The sequence below is a fragment of the Nyctereutes procyonoides genome, unplaced genomic scaffold (genome assembly GCF_905146905.1).
Source record: "Nyctereutes procyonoides isolate TBG_1078 unplaced genomic scaffold, NYPRO_anot_genome, whole genome shotgun sequence".
Taxonomy (NCBI): Eukaryota; Metazoa; Chordata; class Mammalia; order Carnivora; family Canidae; genus Nyctereutes; species Nyctereutes procyonoides.
In genome coordinates, this window is record NW_026575126.1 from 35376020 (window position 1) to 35403146 (window position 27127).

The window sequence follows — 27127 nt, forward strand, 5'->3', positions numbered from 1 at the left end:
CTGGTTCTTTCTTTAGGATTAAGTCCCAAAGTTGGTTTTGCTAAGCTCAGAGATATGTATATTCTTAAGACTTGGGGTACATACTGCCAAGTTGTCCTTGTTGTGGACACACATTTGCCTTCCCAGCTCTCCTACCTTTGGAGAATCCCTTCCCATTCTATAGTAATCTTACCCCAAACATATGGCTCAGGCGGAGCTGATCTATCTCCCAGGCTCCAGAGCTGAGATGGTGACTTGGCCTCGCCAGTAAGAGAGCTCCATCCCCTTGACCCAGTCAGTAAACAGTAAGGACAATGTAAACTTGGGTCTGCAGCAGCTATCTCTTCACCACACAGAGGCAATGAAAAGACAGAGGCAGAAATAGAGACAGAAGGAATCCAGCTTTGCATAAACCACTCCCATTCCTTGAACTTCTCAATGCATAAGCCAGAAAATCCCCCCCCCTTTTTTTTTTTTGCTTAAACTAGTTTCAGCTTAGTTTCTGTTACAAATAAAATACTGCCATAGCTCTCCTGAAAGCTTGTCTAAATGTGTTCCTCACCAGCTGTGAATGAGTGTCCAGCCCCCCAAACCCCTTACACACTGAGAATTATCTTTAGGACTAGCTTTGTTCCTACATAGCCTCCCTGCCCAAATTGCAAATCCTTAGATTTCTACCAAGGTTGAGCAATAGTATCAACTTTTACCTTTTACTCCATTAAATTGTCCATTTTCGTATGAATCATATCCTATAGGATAATGTTACTACAAAAAGAAGAAGAAGAAGAAGAAGAAGAAGAAGAAGAAGAAGAAGAAGAAGAAGAAGAAGTAGTAGTAGTAGTAGTAGTAGTAGTAGTAGTAGTAAAGTCAGACTGATGTGAGATATCATGGGAAGAATCCAGCTGGAAAATGAAATCAATATAAAGGAAATCAGAGCAAAGAGATGGAGAGACAGAGAGAGGAGGAGCCCAGCTCTGATATTATAATTTGTGCCCCTGGAACCAGTCATGACTAAAACTCGGACTTTTCAGTTGCTGGAGGCAATACATTTTTCCTTAGGCCTAGTTGAGTGTCTGCACTGAAAGAGTTTTAACTAATTCATCTGGTTTTCTGGTCAAGCAAGTTAGAAGTAACAATAGAAGAGGTTTTTGCTTGAAGGCATGTGAGTTAGCAGCAGCTTCTCCAATTTGCTTGTGCATTATAAATTCTAAACAATGAAGTTAAAGTCCAGTTTTTAGTACTTGGTGCTGATATCAAAGGAAGGCAAACGAAAACTACAAAATCTCCCTCCTTCTCTCTAATTAAAAAAGGAAGGAAGGAAGGAAGGAAGGAAGGAAGGAAGGAAGGAAGGAAGGAAGGAAGGAAGGAAGGGAGGAAGGGAGGGAAACAATTTGGGACTCTAGTTATGACATCATATCTTACAGTACAATATGCTATGGTACAGGACAATGTTTGATAATCCTGTGACATTCCTTATTTTTATAACTGTCCTCAATGGTTTCTCACGCTTCTTTTTTTTTCTTTGTAAGATTTTATGTGTTCATTTTAGAGGGAGTGCGCTCACACACAAGTAGGGAGAGGGGTAGAGGGAGAAGCAGATTCTCCTCTGATCAAGGACCCCAATCCATGGCTTGATCCCAGGACCCCTGGGATCATGACCTGAACCAAGTGCCGACACTCAACTGACTGAGCCACCCAGGTGCCCGGGTTTCTCACACTTCTTTGATGCTGCTTTCAGCGAGTATTAATGATACTAGGGCAAAACTGTGTTATTAATGTTTCTGTTTTAATTTCCTGCAAAGCAAGAATACTGGATTTTAAATTGTATATGTTCAGAATTCATAAAGTTTTTAAAAAACTAATGAAACAAAGTATTATTTAATACATCTTAAAACAAAAATTATAAACACATTACAAAATACCCTTCTGGTCACTCCTGGCAATGTGGCTCTCTGCAACTTCATTGCTCCCCTATTCCCTGCCACATCCATCTATCATCTCTAATATAGCTGATTTGGAAGAGCTTTGAGGCTTTCCTGATGTCTAGCTCCTCATGGAGTTTTAGGACTACTGTCTCTGATTGAAAATGATTTCTCCCCATTAGTCCAAGAGAGATGATCTGAACTGGGTCTGATCTTCCCCATCCCCTATGGGGAGACTTCCTACTTCGCAGCCTCCTTCTCCCTATTCCTTGCTCAACATTTTTGCTGTGAGAGTGTAGTAGAGGATGAAGGAGTTTGGAAGAGGTGGGAAGTTGCTGGAACTGGTGGTTAAAAGGGGTTGGGGGGATGCTTGTGGTGACAGTGATGAGGAGGGGGTGGGGTAGGAGAGGAAGGAGGGTTTGCAGAGACTAAGAAGAGTAAATGAAGCTGGTGACCAGTGTCCAAAATAATGGTATTGCACTACCAATAGTAGTAGAATGGTACAAGAAATGTAAATGGTACAAGAATACCTCCATTTGAGTGCTTAAACATAGTACAGAACACCAGAACACTGGAATATAGAAAACAGTAATCATGACTCCTTCTCTGACCTTCAGTCAGGGTAGCCTCTAACTCTCGTTAATTTGACTTTAGAGACATGAAATTCCACGTTGAGATTCTAACTTCTGAAATATTCTTGGCACAGACCTTGGAAGGCCCGGGTTCTGTTTTAAAAAGGAAGCCTGGGGTCTCCTAAGTGGCTTAGTTGGTGTGGCTGCCTTCAGCTCAGGTGGTGATCCCAGATAGAGCCCTGCGTGGGGCTCCCTGCTCATCTAAGAACCTGCCTCTCCCTCTTGCCCCTGCTTGTGCTCTCTTATGTGCATTCTCTCTCTCTCAATAAATAAATAAATAAAATCTTTAAAAAAAAAAGGAAAGCCATATGCTTATACCACTTATGCACACAGCTGCCAGATTAATATTCCTGAAGCACAGTTCTAACTAGGTAGTCACTAATATTTATTGGATATTTGCTAAGTTCCAGGCACCAGGCTCATCATATATCATCTTATTTAATTTTCACAATAACTTTGTGGTAGGTACTATCATTAACCCTATTCTGTAGATAAGAAGATATAAGCTTAGAGAAATCAAATAAGCATAGGCTACTAAATGGCAGAACAAGGTAGGGAACTCAGATCTGGCTGACTTGGAACCTTGGTCCTTAACACTTCTATATTAACTGTTCTGCTCAAAACCTGAGAATAAGTGGTCAATGATGTCTAAGGGTTTATCATGCAAGGTCTTTACCTCTAACTGCCTTTCCAATTTTATTTTCTACTACTCCCCTTCAAATGTCCTATTTTCAGGGCAAGATTTGCTGATCACCAATATCCCTCAATAGTTCACACTTCTATGCTTTTATTTATGTAAAATTGCTCTCTCTGTGTCAGTAGCTCCAGGAAAAAAAAAAAACTTTAAATCATTGTTTTACACAATAATATCATGACTTCTATTTTTCATTACAATAACAGCTATTGATTTTTACTCTCAAATATGTATTTTCCCTTAAACTATTTTCTTCTGAGGCATGGATGAAGATTAAGAGGTTTTTGATATTAGGCCTTTACAAGTTGTTTATAAATACCAATCCAACAGAATTAGGATTCCAGATAGTAAAAGTAATTTTACCAAAATCTCAAGAATTTTTGTTTGTTTGTTTAAGATTTTATTTATCCATCTGAAAGAGAGCAAGAGTGGCTTCATGAGGGGAAGGGGCAGAGGGAGAGGGGCAAGCAGACTTCCTGCTGAGCAGGAAGCCTGACCTGGGGCTCAATCTCAGTACCCCGAGGTCATGACCTGAGCCAAAGTCAGATACTTAACTGACTGAGCCACCCAGGTGCACCGCAAAATCCAAGAATTTTTTAGTGCTTCCTAAGATTATCTAAAACAAACAAACACACAAGCAAAAAACTATTAGAACAGGGATTCAGCAACCTGTCAATCTCCTTTTGTAGGGTGGCTCTACTCCTAACAGGCAGAATTTTCAAAATATGAAATATCTGGGGATCCCTGGGTGGCTCAGCGGTTTGGCGCCTGCCTTTGGCTCAGGCCGTGATCCTGGAGACCAGGGATCGAGTCCCACATCGGGCTCCCTGCATGGAGCCTGCTTCTCCCTCTGCCTGTGTCTCTGCCTCTGTGTGTGTGTGTGTCTCTCATGAATAAATAAATAAAATCTTAAAAAAAAAAACAAAGAAAAGTTGGACTTCATTAAAATTATAAACATCTGGGGCACCTGGGTGGCTTAGTCCGTTAAGCATCTGCCTTCGGCTCAGGTCATGGTCCCAGTGTTCCAGGATTGAGACTCAGTGGAGTGTCTGCTTCTCCCTCTCCCTCTATCCCTCTCCTTGCTCGTGCTCTCTCTCCAAAAAATAAATAAAATCTTTTTAAAAACCCACAAAAATAAAATCATAAACTTCTGCTAGGTGAAAGACACTGTCAAGAGAATAAGTTGACAAGCCAAGGCTAGGAGAAAATATTTGCAAAATACGTATCTATCTGATAAAGGACTGTTACCCAAAGTACACAAAGAATTCTTTTAAATCTCAAAAAGAAAATGAACAACCAAAAAAGAAAAAAAAGAAAGAAAGAAAAAAAAAAAGAAAGAAAATGAACAACCCAATTAAAATAGAGAAAGGATCTGAACAGACACTTCACCAAAGATTTACAGATGGCAAATAAGCATATGAAAAGATGCTCAACATCATATTTCATTAAGAAATTGCAAATTAAAACAATGAGATATCACTACCTATTAGAATGGCTAAGATCCAAAACACTGACAACAAATGCTGGCAAGGATGTGGAGCAATACAAGCTCTCATTCATTGTTGATGGAAATGCAAAATGGTGCAGCCACTTTCAGATATAGTTTGGCAGTTTCTTACAAAATTAAACATACTCTTACCATACAATACAGCAATCACGCTCCTTGGTATTTACTCAAATGAGTTGAAAACATTTGTCTATACAAAAACCCGCACAAGGATATTTATAGCAGCTTTATTCATAATTGCTAAAACTTGGAAGCAATCAAGATGTCCCACAGTAGGTGAGTAGATACATAAACTGTGGTACATCCATGCAAGGGAATATCATTCATTACTAAAAAGTAATGAGCTATTAAGCCATGAAAAGACACAAAGGAAACTTAAAGGTATATTACTAAGTGAAGAAGGCATTCTGAAGAGGCTACAAACGGAATGATTCCAACTACATGGTGTTCTGGATAACACAAGACTGTGAAAGCAGTAAGATTAGTGGTTGGGGCGTCTGGGTGGCTCAGTTGGTTAAGGGCCTGCTTCAGCTCAGGTCATGATCCCATGGTCCTGGGATAGAGCCCCACATCGTGCTCCCTGCTCAGTGGAAGCTTCTCCCTTTCCCTCTGCTACTCTCCCTGCTTGTGCTCTCTCTCTCAAATAAATAAAATATTAAAAAAAGAAGAAGATTAGTGGTTGCCAGAGGGTTGGGGGAGTGAGAGATGAATAGGTAAAACATAAGGGATCTTCAAGGCAGTGAAATTATCCTTTATGATACTATATGTGTGAATATATGTCAGTATACATTTGTCAAAACCCACAGAATATATAACATAAAGAGTAAACCCTAATATAAACTATGGTCTTTGGCTGATAATGATGTGTCAGTATTGAATCACTGACTGTGACAAATAAATGTACTATACCCAGCAATTGCACTGCTGGGGATTTACCCCAAAGATGTGAAACGGCGGGATATCTGCACCCCAATGTTCACAGCAGCAATGTCCACAATAGCCAAACTGTGGAAGGAGCCTCGGTGTCCATCGAAAGATGAATGGATAAAGAAGATGTGGTCTATGTATACAATGGAATATTACTCAACCATTAGAAACGACGAGTACCCACCATTTGCTTTGACGTAGATGGAACTGGAGGGTATTATGCTGAGTGAAGTAAGTCAATCGGCGAAGGACAATCATTATATGGTTTCACTCATCAGGGAATACAAGAAATAGTGAAAGGGATTATAGGGGAAAGGAGAGAAAATGAGTGGGAAAAATCAGAGAGGGTGACAAACCATAAGAGACTCTAACTCTGGGGAAAGAACAAAGGGTAGTGGAAGGGGAGGTGAGCAGGGGGATGGCGTGACTGGGGGGACTGGTGCTGAGGGGGGCACTTGATGAGATGAGCACTGGGTGTTATACCATATGTTGGCAAATCGAACTCCAATAAAACAAATAAATAAATAAATAAATAAATGAACCATACTGATTCAGGATGTTGATGATGGGAGAGGTTATGTGTGGAGAGGGGGAGGCGAAGTAGGAATTTTCTATACTTTCTGCCCAGTTTTGCTGTGTATTTAAAACTGCTCTAAAAAAAAAGTATAGTTATATATACATATAGACAAGCCAATGACTGGGAGAAATATGTATCTTTAAATATTATGTACTTTATATTATTATTATAGCATATTATTTTATTATAATATGAATCTTTAAATATTATAAACACATCAATTTAATCTACTATATTAATACTCTAAAGAAGAAAAAAGTGCATGATCATTATTGATACAAAAAATTTTTGACAAAATTCAACATCCACTCATGATAAAAAACTGTCAGGAAACTGGGAATAGAGGGGAATATCTTTAACCTGATAAGAGGAGTCTATGAAACACCTAGAGCTAACATCATACTAAATGGTGAAAAACTAAACAGTTTCTCTTAAGAAGAATGAGGCAAGGATGTCCACTCTCACTATGCACTTCAACATTGTGATGGAAGTCCTAGCAAGTGCACTAAGGCAAGGAAGATAAATAAAAGGCATTCGATTGTAAAGAGAGAAAGAAAACTGTCCCAATTTGCAAACAACATAATTGTCTATACAGAAAACCCAAAAGAATCTACAAAAAACTCATAGAACTAAAATATGAGCCTTGAAAGGTCATGGGATAATGGATCAATAGAAAAACATCAGTTTCTAGCAATTGTCAAATGGAAACTTGAGTGGCTCCAAAAAAATTAAATAATCCAATATAAATCTACCAAACATGTACATGAGTGCTGTATGCCTAAAACTGCAAATGCTGATACAGAAATCAAAGAAGACTTAAATAAATGGAGAGGCATTCAGTGTTCATGGATTGGAAAATGCAACATAGTAATGATGTCAATTTTGTCTAAATTGGTCTATAGATTTAATGCAATTTTAATCACTATCCCAGAAGAATTTTTTGTAGATATAGACAAGCTGATTCTAAAATTTATTTTGAAAGTCAAAGGAATTAGATAACTAAAACAATTTTGAAAAAGACCAAAGTTGGAGGACTCATTTTAGCCTATTTTAAGATTTACTAGAAAACTACAGTATCTGAGCCAATGTGGTATTGGCAAAGGTACAGATATATAGATGGAATAGAAAGTCCACAAATAGACTCGCACAAATATGGCCAATTGATTTTTTTTACAAAAGTGCAAAAGCAATTAAATGGACAAAGAATAATATTTTCAAAAACTGGTGTTAGAAAAATTGGGTATCCACATGCTAAAAATAATAATAATAACCCTAACTTAAATCCCATACCTTATATAAAAAATAACTCAAAAATAAAACTATAAAACATTTAGAATAAAACATATGAGAAAGGGGATCCCTGGGTGGCTCAGCGGTTTAGCGCCTGCCTTTGGCCCAGGGCGCGATCCTGGAGTCCCGGGATCGAGTCCTGTGTGGGGCTCCCGGCATGGAGCTTGCTTCTCCCTCCTCCTGTGTCTCTGCCTCTCTCTCTTTCTCTATGTCTATCATATACAAATAAATAAATCTTTAAAAAAAAACATATGAGAAAATATTTGTGACCTAAGGTTAGGCAAAGAGTGATTAAACATGGTGCCAAAAGCATGATCCATATACAAAACAGTGAAATAGATTTCACCAAAATGTAAAAATTTTCTCTACAAAAGACAATTAAAAGAATTAAAAGAAAAACTACAGACTGGGAGAAAATGTTTGCAAATCACATATCCCCCAATGTATAAAATAGAATATATAAAAAATTCTCAAAACTCAATTGTAAAAAACCCAATTTAAAAATGGGCAAAAGACTTGAACAGACACTTCACTGAAGATACATAGATGACAAACACTTTAAAAGATGCTCTACATCATTAGCCATTGGGGAAATGCAAATTAAAGCCACAAAAAGATACCACTACCTACCTTTCAGAATGGCTAAAACAAACAAAAACAAAAACAACTGCCCTATAAAACAACCCAAACAAAAAACAAAAGAAATACTAATACCAAGTGCTGGAGAAGATGCAAAGTTAACTGGAATACATTCTCCATGAGAAAGCAAAATGATCCAGCCACTCTTGAAAACAGTTTGGTAGGTTTGGGTTTTTTTTTTTTTTTAAGATTTTATTTATTTATTAGAGAGAGAGAGTGAAAGAGAGAGTACAAGCAGGGGGAGCAGGAGAGGAGGGAGAGGCAGGCTTCCTGCTGAGCAGGGAACCCAACTCAGGCAGAAATCCCAGGACCCTGGGACCATGACCTGAACCAAAGGCAGATGCTTAACCGACTGACCCACCCAGGCTCCCAGTTTGGTAATTTTTATAATTATAATTATATAATTATATATATTATAAAAAATTTATAATTTTTATAAAGTCAAATACATGTGGGAGGTGGGCGGGGGGTTGGGGTGAGTGGGTGACGGGCACTGAGGGGGGATGAGCACTGGGTGATATGCTATATGTTGGCAAATTGAACTCCAATTAAAAAAAAAAGTTAAACACATGTATTTACATTTAACCTAGAAATCTCACTTCTGGGTATTTACCCTAGAAATAAATACTTATATTCACTCAAAGATTTGTACAAGAATGTTTATGTCAGGTCTAGTCATAATAGCAAAAAAAGAAAAAGAAAAAAAAAGGAACAACCCAAATGTACTTTGGCAGTTGAATAGATAAACGGTGATGGATCATATTTCATAATATGTTGGAATACTACTTAGCAACAAAAAGAAGGAAACCACTGATGAGTGCAACAATATAGATGAATCTTAAAAACTAGACTAGGCGAAAAAAGGCAGACACAAAAGAGTACATACTGGATAATTCCATTTATTCACAATTCTAGAAAGAAGCAAACCTAAATTACAATGACAGCAGATCAGTAGTTGCTGGGGGGTTGAGTATAAAAGGGCAAGAGGGAGCTTCTTGGAAAGATGGAAATATTCTGTATCTCAATCGTGGTGATGGTTACATGGTTTCATATATTTATCAAAACTCAAAGTTGAAATATTCACATCTTATGACCTAGCCTGCTCACTTTTAGGTATAGAGTGATGTTTATCAAACTGCTGTTAGAGAACCATTATTAGGAACCATTAAAGCAATTTAGCGTGTCTCCTCTATGGGGCAGTTACCCTGAAACTAATTATGGTTAATCTTCGGGCTCCCTTACTTGCAAAACCTTCTTTCAAGGCCAGGTTACTAGTTCTGTATTCATAATTTTGTATTCTTTTTCTACAGGAGGGCCCCAAATTTTATAAATTTTAGACAAAACCTAGATTGGCTCTGGATGGCCAGATTTTTTTTAATGAAATTGAATAGAAAATAATGAGAATGTTTTATGAAATGTTTGTTTCAATTCATACAATGGGCAATGACTTAAAATTTTGTCTTTTACCAGGGATTGTGTCTAAGGGGAAAAAGAAGAAAGTTGGAAGTTCAGGGCTATGTGGCGACGTATAGATGTATGTATACATTCAATGCAACACTTTGTAAAAGTAAATATTTGGAAAGGACCTAAATGTCCATAGATGTGAGAATAATTCAGTGGTTTATATATATGCTGTGGAATTCTATATAATTAAAATGAAGGGACTAAAGGCACATATATCAGGCTACATGACTCTAATAAACCCACCGTTAAGTATTAAAAAAAAACCCACAAGTTAAAGCCCAATATTTAAGTTAAGTTAAAAATCATGTGAGAGGGGATCCCTGGGTGGCTCAGCGGTTTGGCACCTGCCTTTGGCCCAGGGTGAGTCCGGCATTGGGCTTCCTGTGTGGAGCCTGCTTCTCTCTCTGCCTGTGTCTCTGCCTCTCTCTCTATGTCTATCATGAATAAATAAATAAATCTTTTTTAAAAATCATGTGAGAAACAATAGAATAAGTCTGGTGAATTTTGATGTATTGTTCATAGTTACAGTCATTCTACAGTACAAGTTTTAAAATACTTTAGTACAGAGCTAATAAAAAAATTCAGGATGGGACAGTGGTTACTTCTGGGGAGGAAGAAGAGGGGAGGGACTGGTATCAGGGTACACACAGGGCTTCGTTTTTATATACAATTTTTATTTTGTTAAAGAATGGATTTGAGGCAAGCAAGGAAGTGTTAAAATTTAGTTAAGAATACTTGGTAGATGTGTGGGATTTTTGCTGTATTATTCTGAATCTTATGGTTGTGTTATATTCTGTATGCATATCGTTGTAAACATTGGTAATAAGTATTTCAGATTTGTGTAGTGTGAGCATTTACACACATCACAGCACTTAATCCTCTTGACGCCCCTTTGGGGTAAGTAGGGCAGACATTATTATTCCTATTCTATGGTTAAGGAACCTAAAACTGTAGAATAGTTTATTAAGAATTGGATTGGGGGAAGCCTGGGTGGCTCAGTGGTTGAGCCTCTGCCCCTGAGAGCGTAATCCCCGTAATCCCCGGGTCCTGGGACCGAGTCCCATATCAGACTCCCCATAGGAAGCCTGCTTCTCCCTCTGTCTATGTCGCTGCCTCTTTTTGTGTCTCTCAGGAATAAATAAAATCCTTTTAAAAATTGGGACTCTCTTGTTTCTTATTTCGTCTAGATTTGCATGGAAATATGTTGGAGAAGTTTCCTTCAAGTGCAGCCATTCCCTCCTACCCGAACCTTGGTAACGCACTTTACCCAATGCGGGTATGAATTGTATTAATAACAGCTAAAGGGCAGCCGGGTGGCTCAGCGGTTTAGCGCCGCCTTCAGCGCAGGGCGTGATCCCGGAGACTCGGGGTCGAGTCCCACGTCGGGCTCCCTGCGTGGAGCCTGCTTCTCCCTCTGCCTTTGTCCCCGCCTCTCTCTCTCTCTGTCTCAAATAAATAAAATCTTAAAAAAAAAAAAACCCAGCTAAATGTTTGTTTAAAAAGTAGTCATTCTAAAGCCCTCCAGTAATGACTTTGTGACGGGGTGGGAGGGATACATACCGCGGGCCAGTTCTTCAGAGGCACAGGCGGGTGTCACCTCCTGGCCGCAGCCCCCTGGCTCACTCGGTGACCTTGGACAAATCCCTTAACCTTCCACTACTTACACTTACAATCCAGGAGGCCGAACGTGTCACATTCATAACTGCTCCCTCGGGCCTCCTGCCAAACACTGCTTTGAAAACTCGGGACCGATGTAAGGCCGATCAGAACGCAACAATGCCAACCCCCCAGTGCAAATACTCTGCGAGCCCCCTATTCCTCAAAGACTTTCGCTCTCATTTAAATAGTGTTGCGTATTTTAAGGGAGAATGAGTTTATACTTTGCAAAGGTTAATAACTTGTCAGTCACTAACATACGAACGCCTTTTGTTGTTGAAAGATTAAGCGGATGCCCAGCTAGACGGAATAAAAACTGAGCGACTTCCCTGGTTTTGCCCTTCCCCTCTGTAGTGGCCCCCGGAGATTCTTGGGAGCAAGCAGTTTGTTAACTCAAGTGGGGTCTAGAGCCTTATTTCGACACGGATCATGCTTTATGCAAGTCCTGTGGATTCTGAGCACCGCGGCGCCGAAGGCACACGGGGCGGGATGGGCTGGGGACCGTGCGTGCGGCCCAGCGCCGGCCTCGGCCGGGCCCGGCTGCGGGTGCGCCTGGGGACCGCGGCTCCCCCGGCTCCCCGCCCCGAAGCCGAGCCCGTCGCCGCCCAGGCGCCCGCGGAGGCCACGGGTCCCTTTAAGGCGCCCCGCGAGCCGGCCCGGAGCCCGGGGGCGGGAGGAGGGTGCGCGGGCGCTCGCCACGTGACTCGGCGGCCAAGTGCGCTCGCCAGTTTGACAGAAGTTTGAATCGGCCCCGGCGGCTCCGTGCAGCCGGAGCGGCAGCGCGCGGTCCCCGCGTCGGCCGCCCCCGCCGCGCCCCCGAGCCCCGCCGCCCGCCGAGCCCCGCCGCCCGCCGAGCCCCGCCGCCCGCCGAGCCCCGCCGGTCCCCGCTCGCCCCGCCGCCCCCGCCGCCCCCGCCGCCCCCGCCGCGCCGGCATGTCTGCGACCGAGGGCTCGAGTCGCGCGGCGGACAAGTCGCCGCGCCAGCAGGTACTCCCCGCCCCGGGCTGTCGCCCCCTCCCCGGGGAGTCGGCGGGACCCTCCCTGAGCGCCGCCCGTCTCCGCAGGTGGACCGCCTGCTGGTGGGGCTGCGCTGGCAGCGGCTGGAGGAGCCGCTGGGCTTCATCAAAGTTCTCCAGTGGGTGAGTCGGCTCCGGCCGCGGGCTATTTCGGGAGCTTGGGCCGTGACGCCGGCCTGAAGCAATGTGGCCGGAGCGGGGGGCGGCGACAGGTGGGCGGGGGAGGGGCGGGCCGGGGCTGCTCCTCCAGCGCCGGGGCAGGGGGGTGCGAGCGGGGCCCGCGGAGCCCGGGATTCGGTCCTTCTATGTGCAAGGAGCCCTTGCCCAGGGCGCTCACATTTCACCCAGGCGACAGGACCCGGGTGTAACCTTTCCAGAACTCTGATCCTGCACATACCACTCCTCGGTGGCGGAGGGGGGAGGAGGACAAGAAGGACGAGGAAAGCCACGGAGGGCAGAGGAGGGAAGGAGGCGGGCGATGGAAACCATCCTGCCCCCAAACCCACTAGGACCTGGCTGATCTTGAAAATGGGCTCCGGGGGACAGGGTCCTGGCTGGGGGTTGTCCTGTCCAGGTCACCAGAATAATCTGGATTCAAGTGACTGAGTGAAAGGGGGAATGAATGAATGAATGAATGAATGGATGGATGAATGAATGAATGAAGTCTATGGGTCTAGGATTAAATAAAAAATATGAAGACAATAAAAATCACACTGTGGCCAAATGTGCTTGTAAAATAAGGTAAAACATTGAGTTGGGAAGCTGGAGCTCTGGGTTTCAGACCTGGACCTACCTGCCTTTTCCAGCTATGTGACCTTGGGCAAGTCACTTCCCTGGACCTCAGTTTCTCACATTAGTTAACTGTTGGTCACACAATCCCTAGGGTCCCCTTCTGTTCTAAACGGGTTGGTATGCTAGAATATTGCCCTCCATTAGACTCACCCTGTGACCTTGAAGAAATCACTTGCCTGTGGCCTCAGTTTCCCTCTGTAATGGTCCAGGGGAAATACCATCTCCTTGCCTGACTGGTACTTTGAGATATAGGTATGTTCTCTGTCCTTACCAGTGCCCAAGGCATCCTGAGTGTAAGTCAGGAATGTGGACAGGTCAGTCTTTCAAATCATGACAACTTGTTGGAAGCATTTAGTGCACTATAACAGAAGAGATTTAAGTTAGACAATCCACACACCATTTGTGCTTTCACTTAATTTATGTGCTTTCAGCACAGAATTCAGCTAGGCAATAAGTTACGGTTAATACGGAAGAGGATGGAGTTCTAAAGGGCTTTTAACTCACTGGAGATAGGAGCGCTGTGTCACCGATTCCTGAATCATCATTTGGATGGGAATCATCAGATCTGGAATTCAGTGGCAATAATGCATGTGGGGTTATCTCCAGATATCTGAGACCTTGACTGGGGCTACAGGCCAGGCAAGGCGCTCCCAAGTGCAAACTCTGGGACCTAGTGGGGACTTTCCATTCTCCCTACTGCCTCAAGAGCAGTTGGATGGACTGCTGACTGAGCTCTTTTGTACTCCCACCCCCACTTCCCTTCAGGACTAGAGTGGTGGCCATATAAGAATGATATTAAGGTCTCAGTACCAGTGGTGGCCATATAAGAATGATGTTAAGGCTCCATGTGACTGCCATCCAGAACAAGGGAGCAGAACCTGAAATATAAGAGTACAATTTTATCATTAAACTAGACAAATGGATCTAAGGGGAATTTGACAAAGACTGTCAAGGGGTGAGGGAAACAATGAGGATCATTATTAGACCATGGAATCCTCGTTGGTGTGGGGGGGGATTCCGAAAAGCTTCCCTCTTCAGTCCTTCTATCCTTTTCTCAATGCCCCCCACCCCAATACCCACATTTCTGTAAAGGCTGTGCAAAGCAATGCCTAGGAAAATGATCCAGTCTCCTCCCAGGGCCAGCACTGATGCCTAGGTCAAGACCCATTTGACTTTTATGATCCTCACCTTCTCAGAGAGGGGGTGATGCCTTTCTCTCAGTGCTAAATCCGGGGGCTCAGGCTAGACTCTGAACTCAGCCTTCATTCGAAGGACAGCGTCAAAGGGAGACATGATTTGCTTTTGCTGCCGTGCTAGCAGAGCTTGAGTTTCACTTGCCCTGAGTCTCTCCAGGATGAGCTAATGTGAAAGTACACAGGAACCAGCACCAGAAATGACAGTAAAATATCCTTTGGGATTTTCACTCATCTCCTGCTTGGGGGATCCAATGTTCCTGGACTGGAAAAGGAAAAAGAGAAAACACAAATCTTGCATTTATCGTAATGATGCTTGAAAACTTGTGTTTTTATTGTTCTCCAAAAGCAGTTTGCTGATACCCTGGTAAAAAGAAAGCAGTGTTAGTCTTTTATTCATTAGGAGTGTGGCTTAGAGTGTCTTTTTTTTAAGATTTTATTTATTAAAAAAAAGATTTTATTTATTTATTCATGAGAAACACAGAGAGAGGCAGAGACACAGGCAGAGGGAGAAGAAGGCTCCATGCAGGGAGCCCGACGTGGGACTCCTGGGACTCGATTCCCGGTCTCCAGGATCACACCCTGGGCTGAAGGCGGCGCTAAACCGCCAAGCCACACCTCATTTCTAATTCTGATGTCTCACTACGTCTTCACAAAGCTAGCGAAATGACATGGGTATAGACCAATTATTAAAGAATTGGTTTCTTAAAAAAAGAAAAAGGCAGATTGTGAGGTCAATGGGCTTTGGTTTACATTAAGTCTCCTCTGCTTTCTAGTCATGGAATCTAGGGTACCTGGGGTAAGTAAAATCTTTGTGGGCCGTGGTTTCTTATCTGTAAATGAGGGGAGATCTATTATAGGAGGTGACTTCTATAAAGCATCCAAGCATTCAATCCAAGAAATCCAGGAGATATTCAATGAGTGTTGGCTCCCCTTCCTTTTGTTTCTAGACCTCCCCTTTCCCCTAAATTTCCTCTTTATACAGACTGTCAGCTAGATTTGTCCTTTGATTAGATTACTCAAATGTCACCACCAGATCCTCACTTTGAGGGTAAGGCATCAAGGAATCTCCTGGATTACTCAGTCACTGTTTTCATAGTAAGTCATATTATCATTAACTGGGTGTGCCCCTAATCAATAATTCACCTTTGAGGTGCCAAAGCCACTTACTTGGCTCCAGGATCTCTATAATGAAAATAAGCTATTTCAGTTGGTGTAGGGGAATGCGAAAGAATACCACCAGAGTCCATAAAACCACTGAGATGACTGTAGGGGCAAGAGCAGGGAGAGAACTCATCTTCCTTGTGCCCTGCACTAACTGGGGTTCTCAAAGGATCATCACCATCCAGCAAGTCAGCACCAAACTGGCAAGGTGATTCTGGCCACCTGTCACCTGTATCAGAGATACAGAGACGAGCAGGAGGGCAGTGTATGACCATCACTGTCCCCAGCAATACAGTTCCAAGAGAAAGAAGGCTGGTTGGCATTAGAGACTTAGAGATTCCCTCCCCACCTCTCCCCTCTCAGGGACTCCTTGGCTACTGCTCTTTTTGAGCAGTCTGCTGAACTCAGGCCCTTGTGTTCAGTGATATGGATGGTTTCAGTTCTTTCCTGCTCCTCTCTGTGCCTCAGTCACCTGGCACATTCTGGTTCCAAAAGGTGGAGGAGGCTGGGTCAGGGTGTCTTTCTCTGCCACCTGCATCCCAGGTGCAGAGCTCCTCCCTGCCTCCTTATAATCTTCACTGAACATAGGAAAGATTCTCTCTCTCTCTGTCTCTCTCTCTCTCTCTCTCCCCCTCTCCCTCTCTCACTCTTTCTGTCTCTGTTGCTTGCTCTCGCTCTCATTTGGCCTTAATAACTTTGTGATGCAGAATTTTAGTTTGTTTATTTGAACATTACACTTTTTTTCTCCTTGACATAAATTGTCAAGAGAAGGTACTGGGTCTTATTCATTCATCTTTATGTCACCAGCACTTGGCACATAGCAGATGGTTCATAACTGTTTGTTGATGAATGAATGAAGTAGAGAGCACTGGACAGGGAATGAGGAGATGTGAATTCTAAGGCTAGCTCTCACAATCACTAAATGTGAGCTTGGGAGAGTTACTTGATCTTTTGGGACTTTAGTTTCCACCTCTGTGAAGTGAGACCACTGGGCTTAACGATCTCTGAGATCTTTTTTTGCTCTGATGTCCTGTGAACCTATGAGGTTCCCCTCAGATTTTTCCCTTGGTCCACTTACACAGCAAACTTTAGGTTATCTGGCATCACATGACTGCCTGATATTCAGATTTAATTATGTATTCTGATTGATAAAGAATTAAGTAAGGTGTTTCTGGATTCCTGACTTTCAAAGAATCAAAATAGAAGAGGAAACAGTACTCCAGCTATTTGTGGTATATTTCATTCTTTGAGGAATCATAGAGCAGGGTCAGGATTTTCAGAACTTCTAGGTTACCATCTAGACATTAGCAGAACTTTGGACAATGATGGTAAAGTTCTATAACCTGTGTTGTCCAATATGGTACCTGCTAGTCACATGTAGCTATTGAAATGTGGCTATTGTGACTCAACAGCTGAATTTTTAATTTTATTTAATTTTAATGAACTTGAGTGTAAATAGCCGCACTTGGCTAGTGGCTACCATGGTGGATAGTCCAGCTCTAAATTACGAGTTCCATGAAGACAGAGATTTTTCTCTTTTGTTCACTACTAAATGATAGTGCTTAAAACAGTGCCTGGTACACAGTAGATGCTCAGTGTCATCCTTCTGTAGATGTGCCTGTCAAGGAAGTGCTGGTGAGGAGAAAGCTCCACAATTGACCACTCATTGCCCCAAGTTAGAAATACCTATTTTCTTAGGGGACCTCTGTAGTGCTAACTGCCAACGGATAAAAATATATCCAACTGTGCTGCCCTTCCTAGAATGTGACACTCTAATTGTGTGTCCAGTTCTCAGTGCCAGAGGCTAAGAGGAATAAAGAAACTTGTAAGAAGCTGACATAAATTCCAGAATTCCTATGACAAAAGAGCTAGAGGAGCACCATTGTTATGCCAGTGAGGAGGCTAGGAGTATATAAAGGGTAATGATGCAGAAGCTTTGGGCAACTTCTCTTCAGCTCTGTCAACATGAGCAAACAGGTCTCTATCTCAGCCTCTGTAAATGAAGCCAGATGAGGTTATTCAGGCATTGGAAAGAGCTATACTCTCTCCTTTTCTGAATGTTTTTAAAAATGAAGACAATTCTCATTTGTCTGAACTAAACTTCATGGAGACAGAGAGGTGCTCATTATGACCTTTAGAGAGGGGTGAGCAGCTCCAGTGTGGACAAGAGCTGCCAGGCCAGGCGATGCAAGGCAGGGCAGTGGCACCAGACACCACCCAGGGGCAGAGCACAGCTGCTGGCAAGCCCAGCCAAGAGCACTCTGATAGCATTACTCTCTTCCAGTGAGAGAAAGGCCTCTGGATTGCCTGCTCCAAAGCCCTCATTTTACAGACAAGAAAACTGAGACTCAAAGTGGAGTGACTTACTTGAGCTCATCCAGCTAATGAGTGACTGGACCCGGACTAGAACCCACATTTCCAAACTCCTAACCCAGGTCTCTTTTCCCTCTGTAACACTGTCAAGCATTAGCAAAATCCTGTGCACACAACTCTACTCTAAACTCTGGGTGCAAGGCTGGGATGTAGATGAGCTGTCTTCTAGGTGCTTAATGTCCAAGACACCAAGACACGGAAAAACATACAGAAAACGGTCATTAACAGAATAAGCTCTGTGCTTATTAAGAATGATTACATCATGTGCAAGCCTGGACGAGGTAAGTGCACAGGAAATGGGGCCTGAGCAGATGACGTGGGAGGATCAGAGATTCCAGCTTCTCACCTCCTTTTCTAACCAGTGTGTTTCCCCAGAAAGAAATCTGAAAACCATAGGTTGGGGAAATTTCATCTCACTCAAGACAGGAGGTTTAGTCAGATGTGATGAAAGGTGGAGAGGAAAACAATTCAAGTGATCTGAAATGCCTCGGGTTCTTAACACTGAGTGATGGCAGCACCCGCAGATTACAAAGGGCAACACCACTGGAGAAAGAGTGGAGGCCGATAAGGCAAGTGGAAGGTACTTTTCTCTGGGCTTGAGCCAGGACTGTCAGCATAGATGCAGCCAGCCCTGCTGCTGCGAGAAAAGTATGTTTGGGGGAAGAGGGGTTGGGCTGCCAGACCATGGGACGGCAGCTCCCCGCCTGGCCCCTCTGAAAGCTTGGCGGCAGGTGTCCCTTCTAGCTATACCTCCAGTGAGGAAAGAAGCCACTGGAAGGTAGCAACAAGGTAATGACAAGATTCAACGACAGCTTCAAAGGAGAAATGTTAGGAATTCCAACACACGCCTGATCTCAGCTGGCACAGAGGAACTTATTTCTAGGGTGGCTCTCCCTTGGGGAGAAAGTTCAAGTCCAGCTTTATGCTAGATATTTCCAAAAGTCTAACTTACTTTGTGTTGGTCATCCTCTTAAGGAGACTACCTGTGCTCCACTGTCACATCCACCGGGGAGATGTGGAAAGTATCCATTTCCTCTCTCTACATCTCCCTTCCAAGTCAACCTCATTCATTTGGCTATTTGGTCCAGCACTTAGGTGCAGTGAACACGGCATCTGGAGCCTGGAAGGCCAATGGAAGCCACGAGTCCCTGCCCAGGAGGGACTTGATTAAAGGGAATCCTCCCCCACCCCCATAACTGCACCTGTGGAGAGTCAGAAGGTGGTTTTGATGGGATATACCTTGGCTGGTTGAGGGCTTCCGACTCTCAAAGTGGCTTCCCTCTCCCTCAGCTCTTTGCTATTTTCGCCTTCGGGTCCTGCGGCTCCTACAGCGGGGAGACAGGAGCAACAGTTCGCTGCAACAACGAAGCCAAAGATGTGAGCTCCATCATTGTTTTGTTCGGCTATCCCTTCAGGTGAGCAGGAACTGATTCCGACCCCACACAGCCTCTCTCGCTGGTTTGGCAGGACCTGCTTGGTCTCTTCCTCCTCCAGAAACCTAAAGACTTTTTTGCTGAGTGCCACTCCAGGTTCAGATAGAACTACAAGACTTGGGTCCTCCCTGCCCGTTAACAATCTCAGACACACACACACACACACACACACACACACACACACAGAATTTCAGACACACTAGCCATACTGAAACATCAAGGAAACTCAAATAGATCATTGTTATAATAATGTTCCAGTCCATAGATGACCAATAGCAGGTAACATAGTTCCTACAGGAAGAACCCTTGCAGTTTGGGATGGAGGTTTCCAGGAGTCGGGGCTAGTTGTTCAGGTCTTTCTTGACCTCCAGCAACCTTCTTCCTGCCTTGAAGGTTAGGGAGCTTGAGCCTAGGGAGGGGAATCCCAACTGTTCAGAGGAGAATCGGGGACAGGGCTCATTTTCTCAGAAAGTTTTATACCAACAGCTAAGTTAGGTTAACTATCTTTTGTTTATAACAGAGTGATTTTTTTTCTTTGTCCTGATTTTGTACCATATAGTCTCATGGGGTGGGGGTGGCGGGGCGTTCACTAAATAAGGCCTGATAATGGGCAAGTCCAACCTTAACCTGGCCATCGTGGGCCTGTGCTTTCCCAGGGGCAAAATGAAGCTGATCTCCCTGGTGGTTTAACAGTCACCATATCTGGGCAAGGTGGATGACTGTTGGGTAGTGGCTGAATGGGAGGTAGAGTTGGACCAGAATTCCAGGGATGTTCCTGTCTTTTTTTTTTTTTAAGATTTTTTTATTTATTCATAAGAGACACAGAGAGAGGCAGAGACACAGGCAGAGGGAGAAGCAGGCTCTCTGTGGGGACCCCGATGTGGTACTCGATCCCAGGACCCCGGGGTCACGCCCTGAGCTGAAGGCAGACGCTCAACCACTGAGCCACCCAGGCGTCCCTGAGAATGTTCCTGTCTTGACTACAAGGTTGCCTCCAGGAACCACCCTCCCCCCACACCCCTTCCTTGGCTCTGTAAGAGTCCCGGGGTGGGAAGAAGCACAGGACTACTCCCAGAGCAGGGACAGTCCCCTGCCTCCACTGGGAGAAGACTGCCCCGAGCTCAGGATGGCATCCCCTGCCACCTGCAGGTTGAACCGGGTCCAGTATGAGATGCCCCTCTGCGATGATGACTCCACCTCCAAGACCATGCACCTGATGGGGGATTTCTCTGCTCCTGCTGAGTTCTTTGTGACCCTGGGCATCTTTTCCTTCTTCTACACCATGGCTGCGCTGGTCCTATACCTGCGCTTTCACAACCTCTACACAGAGAACAGGCGCTTCCCACTGGTGGTGAGTGGGCACAGGCCAGAAGGGATGGGCGGGGAAACTAAGGAGATATGCGTTCTGGGACTGAGGCCACATGGAGGGGAGAGGACATCCATACGTGGAACCTCCTGAGTCTCCCACCAGCTCTTTGCCCTTCATACCCTTTGGGTTCTGTGGCTCCCAGGGCTCCGAGGACGCTGCCTCTCCCAACCTCCCATCATTTGCTGTGCTCACAGAAAGCATAACAGCATCAAGAAGTAGGCTCTGGAGTCACAATGCCCGGGTTCAAATTCCAGTACAGTCTTTACTAACTGTGTGCTCTTGGACAAGTCACTTCTCCTCTCCAGACCTCAGTTTCCTCAATATAAAATGGGGATAAGATAATACCTATCTCATAGTGTTTGGGGGAGGTGAGTGAAGCTGCATATACAATATCTGGTGTAGAGTTAGCTTCAATAAGCGTTAGCTATCATTAATGTTGTTCCCACTCTACCACCTTCCTATCCCAGGCATGCAAGGTGGAAGGGGTGCCTTAGAGAATCCCATTTGTCTCCTGCAGTCTGCTTTCACACTGCCTTCAGTTGTAGCTGAGCAATGGTGATCAGAGGAAAGGCTTGAAGGCGAGGGTGGGGAGTTTAGGCCACCTAGGTTTGTGGGGTGACAGTGACTAGCAGCTGTTTTGATAGACTGTTGTCTGACTTCGTTCTGAGGGCCTGGGCAGGGGTAGCCCTGGGTGGCAGGGTTCCTTTGGTGGCAGTGAAGAGATTCCTTAAGATGATCTGGGCTCTTTGAGGCTCCAGGTGTTGGGTAGGATAGCAAGGGGTAGCTGTCCCGGACCCCAAGATCCCAGTGCATTATGACCTTATGACCAGAGGAAAAAAAGTAGACAACGAGAGGGGGGGCCTTTCTGAGTGTGTTTCCTGTCCCTCTGCTCCTCCTAGGACTTCTGTGTGACTGTCTCCTTCACCTTCTTCTGGCTGGTAGCTGCAGCTGCCTGGGGCAAGGGCTTGACAGACATCAAGGGGGCCACGCGGCCATCCAGCCTGACTGCAGCCATGTCTGTGTGCCACGGGGAGGAAGCAGTGTGCAGTGCCGGTGCCACGCCCTCCATGGGCCTGGCCAACATCTCTGTGGTGAGACCTGTGGCCCCTGAAGGGGCCTCGGGGAGGCAGTGCTATCTCAGGTACCCGGGCCTTGCCCGGTGGCAGGTTCTGAGGGGAACAGACAGGCCATCTCTCCACTGGTATTCCCTGCAACTGGAGCTGGTGACCCCTGCACCTAAGAGTGGCTGCTGGTCCCTGGTTGACCCTGAGAAGACATTTTGGTTTGGAGGGTGGGGAACCTAAGAGCCATGTAGCCTCCTGTTCTTTCTTCCTGTACTGTCTTCCCATTTCCCTTCTCCCCATGTCCAGGCATGCTCTCTGCGACTGCCTCCCACTCCTCCTGCCTCTTTATAATACGTGTGTGTGTGTGTGTGTGTGTGTGTGTGTGTGTGTGTGTGCAAGCATGTGAAGGGGAGCAGAGTGTGGCTGGGCTCAAGACTGGGAGCAGACCCGGAGTGAGAAGGGGTTCATTGTCACTTGGGCCTCCAGACTGGAAAGAGGCTCTGGGCAGAGTTGGGTCCAGCTGGTACGCACATGTTTGGCCACCCCAGTTGTTAAGATTGTGGAAAATTTTCCATATCAGTTGGTAAATAGCTGAGTCCTCGAGCTTTTCAAACGTGCCCTCACCTTAGCCCTGCCCTGAAAATGACCTGGAACTCCCCAAGGTCCAGCAACTGAAGAGTTTCATTGCTGGCACACCAGGGAGCCTTCTAGACCTTGCTAGAACCCTGCTGATAGATTTTAGTCCCCAAGAGCTTATTGTAAAAATTTTCACACACACAGTAAAGTTGAAAGAATTTTACAATGAACACCCACACACTCGTCTCCCAAACTGTACCATTAACATTTTACTAGACTCGCTTTATCACATACCTATCTGCCTCTCTTCATCCATCAAACCATCTTATTTTAAATGCATTTTGAAGTTAATTGCAGACATCAGCACACTCCCACCCGAATACATCCTGCTGATAGGCTTTTAAGTATTTTTGAATAAATATTTGAATATGGCCCTGCCTGGGTCCCTGGCCCTAGGAAAGGAGCACCTTGGACAGCTCTGGTCCCACCCACCCTTGGAAAAGGCCCTCAAAACAGTGCTGTGGATAGCGCCACTAGAGCCCCCCTTGCTCCGTGCTCTGCTTTGCATGATGCTTCACTCCAGGGGCCAGATTCTCTTAGTGATCAAGCTACAGCTCAGGTGCATGCTGTGGACAGTTACAGACTTTTACCAGAGAACCCCTAGTGGGCACTGGCATTGAACCTGGCCTCTACATCCCGTCCCCTGAAGTCCAGTCTCCCTAGCCCTCTATGCTCTTCCCCCACCCACCACACGAACAGCTCCTCCCTGTTCCCACAATGCTCTCCTTACCATTCTCACAAACTTCCCTGATGTCTTTGCAGCTCTTCGGCTTTATCAACTTCTTCCTGTGGGCCGGGAACTGTTGGTTTGTGTTCAAGGAGACCCCATGGCATGGGCAGGGCCAGGGCCAGGACCAGGGCCAGGGCCCTAGCCAGGAGAGCGCAGCTGAGCAGGGAGCGGTGGAGAAGCAGTAAGCAGCCCCCCATCTGGCTACTCCTGAACAGGACAGCACCTCTTCAACAACCTCCAGCTTCCAAGACCTCCCTCTTCCTTCTCCAACTCCCCTTCCCCCATCATTCTGGGCTTTGAGCTTTGAGACGTCATCGTGGATGGATGGGCATCAGCTGTCAGAAACCCCGGGCAGCCCACCCAGTGGCTTCCTATCCCTCCTTTTACTGAAGCCTCTGGTGGTAGGAGCTCAGTGCTCCTTGTCCACTGCCTGAACCTCAGCATCTTACTTGGGATCTTACTTGTACCTTTACAGCCTCTGAGAATGAGCCTCTACTGCAGGAGAGTTTGGGGCAGGAGACCAGAGTCCTGAGACCGGTTCCTAGCAGCCACTTCTATCAACCTGTCGGCTTCAATAAAAGTCAGGCGGGGAGGGGATTGGCCGGCAGCCTTCTTCCTGGTCTCTTGCATGAAGAGCCCACCAGTGGTTTGGTGACCCCTCTTCAATGGCTGTCATCTAAGCCTTGTTTCTGCCCTGATCTCCTGTCAGTTGGAGCTCTCCTACTTTTTCCTCTGGCCCCTGCTCACCCACAGAGCCTATCATGTGGGAACCCAGGAGGCCAACTAGCCTAGAAAACAGCTCTGTAGAGGGTCCTGATGAGGCCTGGACTCACTGGGGAGCAGATATATTGCAACTGGCTTGCAACTTCAAGAAACTGAAGCCAGGAAACTGTCTGGGGAAGCAGTTTCTTCTATTCCCTCAATCCTCCCACCCCTCCAGGCTCTGGCACTTTCTACCAACACTAGAAGCTCCTGACCTTCCTTCCTGTCCTCCTTCTTGGGCTTAGTCTCCCATATCGGACACAAGATGAGGGGTCTAGGAGCATCTCCATCTCAGCCCTCCCTTCCTCCAGCCGCTCCGTCCATCTCCCTTCCCCAGCCTCTTGGGTCTGAGGCATTCAAGATCCTTTTCCATGTCTGTCCAGGCCTTCCTTTCATTCCTGTGGGTCCAGAGAGGGCTTTGGAAGGGCCCAAAGGACCATCACTAGGCTAAGTTGCCCCAGAGCCCCAGGACATGGATGGATGGGCCCATTTCTTCCTCATTTCCCCCAACCCACAACTCCTTCTTTGGCCTCTCTTTCATACTTCTTTGTCTCACCTTCACGAAAGAATATGGCCTCTCGGTTTGCCCTCTGTCCCTCCCAGGCTCTAACCCTCTCCACCCCAACCCCAGTCCAGGGCAGGCCAATGCTATTGGTGCTTCTTCACTTTGGGACCCAGTTCCATATTTGTCTTTGATGTGTCTCCTCTTTCTGACACCTCCTTCAGTCCCTTTCTGGACCCCAGGGCCTAAGAGTCAATGCTGACTGGGAAAAGGCCATCCAGCTCCTCCCCAACTTGAAGCACTTCAGTCTGCCCTGGCCATCGGGCTGCTCAGGGAAGGATGAAGAAGGATGAAGAATCCAGCCATTTCCCAATCCAGTGCCAATTAACTGATTTATCATCCCAAAGGTGAATGTGCCCTGTGCCAATTTCTCCTCAGGACGGAGACAACCCCTCCAACCTTCTCACCTCCCTAAACACCATTCACAGTGCACATTACCAGGGTCCCCAGAGGACAGGGTCTTTGACTTTGGGCCAATCATTTCTTCTTTGGGTCAGAGTTTCCCCACTGGACAGGGGGAGTGTGAGATTTACGTCCTCAAATGCTCCAGAACCCTTCAGTGAAAGAATTAGTTTTTTGTTTTGTTTTTAGATTTTGGGGGAAGGGATTTGAGGAGGGAAGAGAGGGGATGGGGTTGAGAGTGTTTCTAAGTCTGAACCTCTTTCTGTCCTGAGCTGTCCCCATGGTTACTCAAGAAAGAGGGGGGAACAGTATTGCCTACAGCTCCAGAGACACAGAGAACAAAGAGGTGACCATTTTTCTAAGCTGGCCCCTGTGAGGGTCTGTGAGCAGCTTCTACTGGAACTTCGTTTGGATTCTGTATATGTATTTATAATTTATTTGAAATGTGATGGATAAAGTGTTCTGATTTGGGGGCTGAAGTTAGCAACTGGCCCTTGAGCTAAGGGAAGGGGGGTGGGGTGGGTATGCACTCCTGCCAAGGACTCCTAGCCCAGAACTCTTTCTAGAGCAGAGAAGGTTCTTTCTCCTCCTCAAGAGGCCGGCTTGTTCTCATCCAGAAGGGCCTTGATTTAGGCTATGGCCTCATTTTCCGTGACCACCCAAAGAGGAAAGGCTACTTCACCTCATTACCTCCAGACGTCTGGGTTATGCCAACTGCTGAGGGCAGAGCTGTTCTCATAGGACTCATGTCCCCTCCAGTCAGGGCTGGCACCAATGCATTGCCTGGTGGGGCCTGGAGTAGGGGACTGAGTCTGGTTTCTCCAGATTACAGGAGGCCAACAGGCAGGGCACATGCCCTCTGCCCTACTAAATGCTGACCCTGCCAGGGTGCCCGCCAAGGACCCTTTCTGAATTTGCGTTCCCTCCACTATTATGATCATAGGTCTCCTACTTCTGGGATTGAGGATCGGGGTGGGAGGGAGAATGTTGCATGTTGTTTTCTGGTGCTTGTTATTACACATTTGAATAAACAGTGCTTCAAAGCATTTGCCATAAAGGAGCCAAGACTAGAGCCCTTCCAGGGATTTTTTTTTTTCTCTTCCTACCATTGCTTTAGGTTCTTGGACAAATGTCAGCATTTCTACCAAAACATCATTCTACTCCTCTCCACTCTGCATCCCAAGCAGTAGAGTCTGAGTTTTTCCTCTTTTGGTGGCACCAGTTAGTCCAAGGCAAGTAGACTCATTAGCAAATTTGAGCAAACTCAAAAGGCAAGAGACAGTGGCTTCCACAGTGCTATTTCCATTTGCTCTCCTAAATTTCCTGTCAGGAGGTGAGGGCCATATGCCTTGCCCTTTTAACTATAAAGGTTCTCACCTCTATCGCCCTTGCCCTTCTTACAGGCTACCCTTACATTCCCTAGAAAAAACACACTTGGACACAATGTTACATTCAATTTCAACAAGTTTCTGGACACCCCCCCCCCCATCTGTGGCTCTCAGGTTAAGAATCTCTGCCCTCAGAGATTATCTTCCTAGTACTTAAACATTCCCTGGGTGAAAGTGAAAAGAAAGTCTGAGTTCTTGAAGTCACAGACCTTGACTTACTTGCCTCCAATTTGGTTTCCTTTAGCTGAAGGAATGAATCTGGGGTGAGCTGTGAGGGTTGAAGAGGGAAAAGAGGGCTAGTGTCTCTTTTCTGATGTGATGGGGGGACAGGCTTTGTCTCTTGGTTGTGGGAGGGTGGGAAGAAATGTTATCAGCTGAAAAGAAGAAAGAGGATGATTAAGGTATTTTCCAGGCCTTAGTAAGGAAAATGACAGATCTGATGAGAAATCTCCCTATGCCTAGGCTCTGGTAGTAGCCCTTCCAGCAGAGAAAATATTCATTAAAAAAAGAAGCCAAAGTGATGGATGGAGTCAGGGTCCAGCCAGGGTTTGGGAAGAGGCGGTACAGGGTATCGATCGCAGTTCTCAGGAGGAGAGAAGGATCAGCAGAGATGCTGCAAAGACCAGCAGCCTCGGGGCCGGCTCTGGCTCGGAGACAGCCTTCTGTCATCCTGACAGGTGATCCTGATCAGCTCATCTAAGTCCTCCCAAACCCAGACAACGCCACCCCAGCCCTCTAGCCTGCATCAGGGCACCGTGGGTGGCCCACAGAGGAGGCACAACACGGGAGCCGAGGACCCTCCCCCACTCCAACCCTTGTGTCCTTCAGCACATCCAACAGACTCCCTCCCCTTGCCCTTCTGATTCACAGCGCCCACCTCCCTGCACCTACCCTATTCGATCTACGGGGGAGCGAAGTCGCTTCTTGACCGCCAGCCCAGGAAGGGGCGCCAGCCA

General features: G+C 45.7%; 1 protein-coding gene across 1 annotated transcript; it reads left to right on the forward strand.

The window, feature by feature from the left end:
* The first annotated feature begins 12173 nt into the window (after nt 1-12173).
* Nucleotides 12174-25855, forward strand: SYPL2 (synaptophysin like 2). Its single transcript, XM_055341062.1, has 6 exons — nt 12174-12274; nt 12352-12426; nt 19116-19240; nt 20408-20609; nt 21527-21718; nt 23090-25855. The coding sequence occupies exons 1-6, from the start codon at nt 12221-12223 to the stop codon at nt 23240-23242; spliced, it is 801 nt and encodes a 266-aa protein (XP_055197037.1). The 5' UTR covers nt 12174-12220; the 3' UTR covers nt 23243-25855.
* Nucleotides 25856-27127: the final 1272 nt, after the last annotated feature.